Source organism: Eriocheir sinensis, unplaced genomic scaffold, assembly GCF_024679095.1.
Source record: "Eriocheir sinensis breed Jianghai 21 unplaced genomic scaffold, ASM2467909v1 Scaffold618, whole genome shotgun sequence".
Taxonomy (NCBI): Eukaryota; Metazoa; Arthropoda; class Malacostraca; order Decapoda; family Varunidae; genus Eriocheir; species Eriocheir sinensis.
The window spans coordinates 18,479-25,134 of NW_026111963.1; the positions used below are offsets into that span (position 1 = coordinate 18,479).

General features: G+C 47.0%; 1 protein-coding gene across 1 annotated transcript; it reads right to left on the minus strand.

The window, feature by feature from the left end:
* Positions 1 to 750: 750 nt before the first annotated feature.
* LOC126993477 (dynein light chain roadblock-type 2-like) lies at positions 751 to 5,004 on the minus strand. Its single transcript, XM_050852620.1, has 4 exons — positions 4,918 to 5,004; positions 3,264 to 3,342; positions 1,903 to 2,070; positions 751 to 907 (listed from the first exon to the last, which is right to left on the minus strand). Exons 1-4 carry the CDS (start codon positions 4,918 to 4,920, stop codon positions 864 to 866), a joined length of 294 nt encoding a protein of 97 aa, XP_050708577.1. The 5' UTR covers positions 4,921 to 5,004; the 3' UTR covers positions 751 to 863.
* Positions 5,005 to 6,656: the final 1,652 nt, after the last annotated feature.

Here is a 6,656-nt window from a genome sequence, read left to right on the forward strand (position 1 = left end):
TATTAATCCTATCCTAGCCACAGGGGGGAGGGATACTAAACAACTGAGAAACTTGACAGAGGAGCAATGGCAACATTCACACATTAAGCGCTGGCACACACAGCCACCAAAGCTGTACACTAACACGGCCACCACCACTACACTGCCGGACACAATGATACATCAAAATCTACCATCTCTAGCACAGTCTATCCTGATTCTCATGCACCCCATATTTACCTGAAATTTTGGAAAGTTGGAAAGTTTCGTTTAGTCAGCGCAACATCTGTGGTCACATGCCGGAGAGAGACAGAAGGGGAAGGAATTATGGAAGGGAACAGATCCCAGGAGACGGGACACAACCCCCGATTAATACCTGGTACCCATTCACTGCTGGGTGGACAGGGGCGTAGGGTATCGGAAAAGCCACCCAAATATTCCACTCCGCCCGGGAATCGAACCCAGGCTCTCTCCATTGTGAGCCGAGTGTGCTAACCACTGCACCACGAAGCCCCTTGAAATTTTGGAGACTAGGTTTATCTGACACCATGTTAAACCAGAAGAGCTACATGATTTTCTTTGTCAGATTATAAATATTAGTGATTGCACTCTGTCCCAGGTCTTCAGATCTGATCTTGGTTAGCTTTTTATACTTTTTGTCATCTTAGGAAACTCTCTCCTCTTCTTGATACTGTTAGTTCCACCAAGTACTACTTGGGAGGCAGCCACCACACAACACTGAATAAACTTGGACATGAATATTGGTCTGTGTATGTACAATTAACAGTTTATTGAAGCATCACCTTGAAGGGCACAGAACACGGCACTGAAGGGACACACATACACAAGGGTGGTGCGGGGCGGCGAGGGTCAGGGCGGGTCAGTTACTCGTTGGTGTTCTGGACCACAATCAGCATGTATTCCTTGTCTGTAAGGACAGAATGTGTTAGACTCTTCGTGGAGAAACAAGATTGAGAATTATTTTAAATTATCACCCATCCATGCATTCATAGACACATACATTAAAAATCCTGCAGCAAATAAGAGAAGAAAATGAGTAAACCATCATGTTTAGGGAATAAAGAGACAGAGCCAGTAATAAGGACACACACACACACACACACACCGCTCCGGTTGCTCAATTGGCTAGAGCGCCACGCTGCAAGGCTTCATGGCCAAAAAGGCGGCGGTTCGAGCCCCGCCCAGGCCAGATTCTTTTCGTTGACTAGGAGTGGTTACTGTCCCCCCTTGAGCAAGGGCGATGGGGTGTGTGGTGTGTGAGGTCCAGGCAGTACCTAAAGATCGACGATAATGAGCATGCACTTGCTTGTGTCGGGAGGGTACCTGCTGGCGAAAGCAAGTCCAACTCGTGATCAGGCTGTGGTGAATTACACACACACACACACACACACACACACACACACACACACACACACACACACACACATCATGCAGCGATTATTTGGTCACCACACAGGGAAAATGATATTAAAAAACTCGAAAGGATACAAAGGATTGCAACTACGATGGTACCAGAACTATCAAATCTGCCATATGAGCCTAGATTGGAGGAAATGGGCCTGCCAACACTGGAAGAAAGAAGAGAAAGAGGAGACCTGATAGCATTGTACAGGAAAACAAGTGGAATGGATGTGTTCAATAGAAATGTATTAACTGAGATGGAAAGGAGGCAGTTAAGAGGACACAGCAAGAAATTGAGGAAGGGGACTTGCTTGAAAGACATAAAGAAGTACAGTTTTCCGAACAGGAGTGTGGACACATGGAATGGACTAAGCAATGACATTGCTGAAGCGGGCTGTGTTCATAAAATGAAGGAAAAGTTGGATAAATATAGAATGGGGGACAGGACTATCCAAGCTTGAGCTCAGGCCCTGTATACTACAAATAGTTATGTACACCAACCCGGGGCAATCATGATTTCGTGCTTCTTGGAGCGCACCCGCAGGAAAGTGAGGTCATTTGTTGGGTCAAGGTCCCGCACCACACTGCGCGCTTTGTCCGTGAGGCCGCTGATGAGGCCGGTGTACTGGATGGTGGTGGGGTTGTCCAATGTGCTCTTGATGGGAATACCTGGAAACACACACACAATCTTTTAAGCTGCTAACCTCTAGGACTAGGGTGTGGAGGTGTGGGAACAGAAAATTATGGTGATGAGTACAAAGATGGCCCTGTGGTTTGTGCACAACCACACATGCACTGATCAGAATCTTGCTTAATATGGAGTAGTTTTGCCACTGGGATGACACATGGCCACAAAGATCTAGGCAGGACAAAGTCTCTGGTCATATGTGATTGAGGCATTATGGCACACAACACCTGAAAGAGAAAAGCTAATCTAAAGTGAATAATGGAACCCTCCCCGTTGTTCAGCAGGGTTGCATTCCAAAGTTAGCGGTTGAGTAATAAATTTGTTAACTAATGAACCTGTTTTTCCCAGTGTCCTTCATGACATTCTCAATGAATTCCCATTTCTTTTTCATCCTCATTTTCTTTACTGCTACAAAATAGTCAGATCCATTAAACACTCCTTCAGTAACTTGTGCGTCTAAAAGATCATGGATAGGCGGTGGCTGAGTGGTTAGCATGCTGGGCTTACATTCACCACGCCATGGACAACATCGGTTCGAATCCCCACCCTACCATCTTGGATTTTACAGTCACTGCCGAGTGGCCTAAGACTACCCACATGCTGTCCAGAAGACCACCCATCAACCCGGACTCTAGAAGAAACCGTCCAGTGAATCAAGAATGAGTTCCGGGGGGCAGCATGAGCCAAGCATAACTGGCGCCACGACGGGCTTGGGCTGACCATCTGGCCCCTGAAGAAAGCCTACCAGCGCCATAGGCGGGGATGTAAATAAAAAAAGAAAAAAAAAAAAAAGAAAAAAAAAACTATTATCCACAGCTATATATTCTATCAAGCTCCTCATTCCCTTTTGCCCGAGTGTACTGGTGGATTAACGTGTGCTGAAATAAAGTGTTTGAGAGGAGCAGACCCTCTCAGCACATGTATCCATAAGGTGTTGCCCATTCTCGTTCACTCGCTCAACATCACACTTCTCAACCACTCTGCCAACTTTTAACTTTTGTATTCATATGATCAAATCCTCTACTACTGACAACAAAAATAGTTTTTTAGTCTTTTTTTTTTTTTTTTTTTTAACCCCTATCCTTCCCCTGCTGGTTTGATGAAGGTGTTGAAACTATGGAGAAGGTACTAATGAAAGCTGTGCTGGTGGTGTGGTAGCCTTGAGCCACCTTACCTTCTGAGTTCACCACGATGACTCCCACCACCCCCTTGTGGGACTGAATCCTCTTGAGGGTTTCTTCAACTTCTGCAGACTGGAAAAGAAAGTTCAGTGGTAAGAAATGAAACTGAAAGTTAACTTGATACTGACCTTTCTGCTATAAAGTGAAATGCATGTTTGCAATAGAGAAGAAAGATGAATGGTGGTTAAGTGTGGAAGTAATCTTCCTGCGGGTTCATGAATCATCCAGGCGAGGAATGAAGAGGCAAAGGGGAGTTGTGTGATACAAAGGTCATGATTACTGAACAGATGCTGTACTAAGGTGATGGTTAATTTGAGGTAATTTGTACCATATCTAAAGTTGTTAGTGTTTGTGTAGTGTGAGGGTGGTACAAAGTGAGCTTCAGTTCTGAGTGTGCTCTAATGAACAAAGAAATTGAGGGAGGAAAAATTAGCAGGATGGGACTGACTAACATTTTCTCCTTTTGATAAAATATTTTCCTTCTCCCACAGACTTGGGGACTGTAGGAATCTGCTCCGGCTCTTGTTGGTGAGTAGAAAATTTCTAAATTCGTTTTTTTTAACAAATGTGGCAGCTCAGGGTGGAAAAGAAAAGAGGGAACAAAGAAGCCTGCAATGGCATTACACTAATGGATGATATTTGAGTATTTTTCCACCATGTGTGTGTAATGACTCATTACATGGCACCTTTGGCATGGGCGTGGGCACAGATTAGAGGGAAGGTCTTGCCCCTTGTAACAGGATCTAATTATATCATTAGGAAGCTCATGGAAATTATTGGTGAGTCTATTAATTGACAAGTTTGAGTTTGATTCCTGACCTGGCCGGTGAGCATGCAGGTCACCCAGCTGTTGATCTTTCATTTTAGGACGGTTGAAAAATGGGTGCTGGTGAAGCCTTAGCAAGGTAAACTGTGACAACCCAGACATAACACTGGCCTGGTGTCTCAGGGTGGTTGTTACCCACCACCGGCTCAAGGGCTGAGGTGACGGAGATGAGTCTTGATGCAATGCGTAACCACAGCTTAGGTCTGCTACTTTACCTACACAGGGCCCATGTTTTATAATATTTTGGGGCTCACACACACACTTTTGATAAGGCTTTGGTATAGATTGTGGGTGTTTCCACGGGTGGTTTTATGAGCCTGGTGGTGGTCTGGCAAGGCTTCTGCACCGTGACCGTGAAAACACTCACAGGAACCTGACTAATCTTCTTTGTGTTACTTGGACGTGACACACAATAAACGACAGGCCCATTCATTCCGGGTGAATTTAATTACGGTATTGCCTTCCATGGCGTTCGAGGAAATACTCACCAATACTTAAACAACCTGGATAATAACATTTTAGACTTTTAGCTTTTTTTGAAAATATTTGTTGAGCCGAAAGTCCCTGAGAATACGGGTGAGGGCCAGGAAGGGCACGCAGTGAAGCCCCGCGGCCAGGCACCCGCCCCTGGGCATGGCGGGGGGCGGGCAGGCGTGTGGGCGTGGTGGTGGGCTCGGAGGTGGGCGTGGGGGCGCGGGGGTGGGCGTGTGTCCCAGGTGGCCCTGATTCAATGGGAGGCACTGATGTTATTGAGAGAGTGTGTGTGCCGGGCACCTGGGCAGGGGGTGCACACGGCGGTAATACCCCGGGCGGTGACTCACCATGGTGTTTACCTGGCCAGCTGTCACGCCCGCTGCGGCGGCCCGTCTCAACCCGGGGACGGCCGCGCCGCGCCCCGCCAACTGGCCACCACTAACGGGGGCACGGCTCCTGTGTGGACCAGTGCTGGGGGTGGCAGGGGTGGGCAGAGATGATCATCTGGGGTATACAGAAAGGTGTTCCTGTGTGCACATGCAAGGTGCACAATACAGGTTCCAATCCAGGTTGAGGACTGTCCCTCAGCGTAGCCATGGCAACGAGCGGGACGCCGAGCCCAGGCCACGGCCGACGCCTCTCTCCTTTTCCACGCCTGTCCCTCCCCTCTCCCTTCTCCCTCGCTCACAATCCCTGTGCCGCTGAGGGCGGGGGCTGAGCTATAATTCATATATTCTATACTCCATCTGGGGAGCCCCAGAAGGCGCTTAAGACCCGTCATACAGAGTGACTTGAGTGTGTTTCATGGTGAGGGCTGGTTAATCTGCCTGCACTACACTAGCTGTGTTAACCATCAGGGTGTTAGGAACTCATATTAGTCCAGAATAACTGTCGTGGCCTCTTCCTAACTTTTTTTTTTTTCGTTTTTGTTTATGGTGGTGGTGGTGGGGGGGGGGGTGATGAATGGCATTGGTCTCTTCACTGTGTCAGAGCCTTAATTCTGTTTTGCTAATTAAAAAAAAAAAATACTTCAAATATTCGTAGTTGATCTCCTTTGAATTTTTTGGGAGGCATAAGTTTAATTCATACTGTATGAGTATGCCGTTCGTCTATTCTGTTTGATGTTGTGCTGAATTTAGTTTTCATTGAAGAGGTCCACCCAAGATTATCAGGAGCAGAGCTAAAGGCAAAGTCTGTATCAGAGGGTGCGTGTGTGTTATGCACCTATACAGGTGCCCTGCGCATTATTCATCCAGGTCCAGATCCAGGGTTCTGGAAGACTCACAGCGATGGCCACAGGAACTCACTGACTTGCACGGCTTTGCTTGTTTTTTACATCGACCCAACGCCACACGTAGAGCCCTGAACTGAAGACTCGATCCTCTGCCTTACTTCGTCTATAGCTCAGAGGCTCCTCAACGATTCAGATCCTTTTGCTGGTCCAGATGCCACGTGGCTGATCTCTGGAAAAGCAGCCTGAATGATCGCACACTGAGGGAAATGAAACGGTGGAGACGAAATAGAGTTTATTGATTGAAAATGCTTATCTTTACTTTGGTAACACGATGTAGTGGGGAGCGGGAGGCAGTGAAGAGGGAACAAATAGGAGGAGAAGGAGAAGGACGAGGAGAACGGGGATAAGGGAGAATAAATGGGGGTGAGGAGAGAGGTAAAAGACACTAATGGGATGGCATGAAGAAAATGGGAAAATGAAGAAAAGAAAAGGGTGAAACGGGGGAAGGAAAGACAAGGGAATGGATGAGGAGATACAAAGGAGAGGAGGGATATAATGGTAACTAATGGGATGACATGGATGAGAGCATGGAAGGATGAGGAGACGAGGGAGGAGAATAAGGATGGAGGTAGAAAAGAGGGGATGACTGGGAAGGCACGAAGGTAAGAGGAAGATAATGGGAACTGAAAGAATAAGAAGAGTAGGAGAACAAGGAGGATGAGGAGAGGAAGAGGTAGATAAGAGGGGATGAATGAGAAGGTACAAAGGGTAAGAGGAGGACTACGAGAACTAGAAGAAGAGGAAGAGGAAGAGGAGGGGAAAGTGAATCGGGAAGAGGTAGAAGAACAGGAG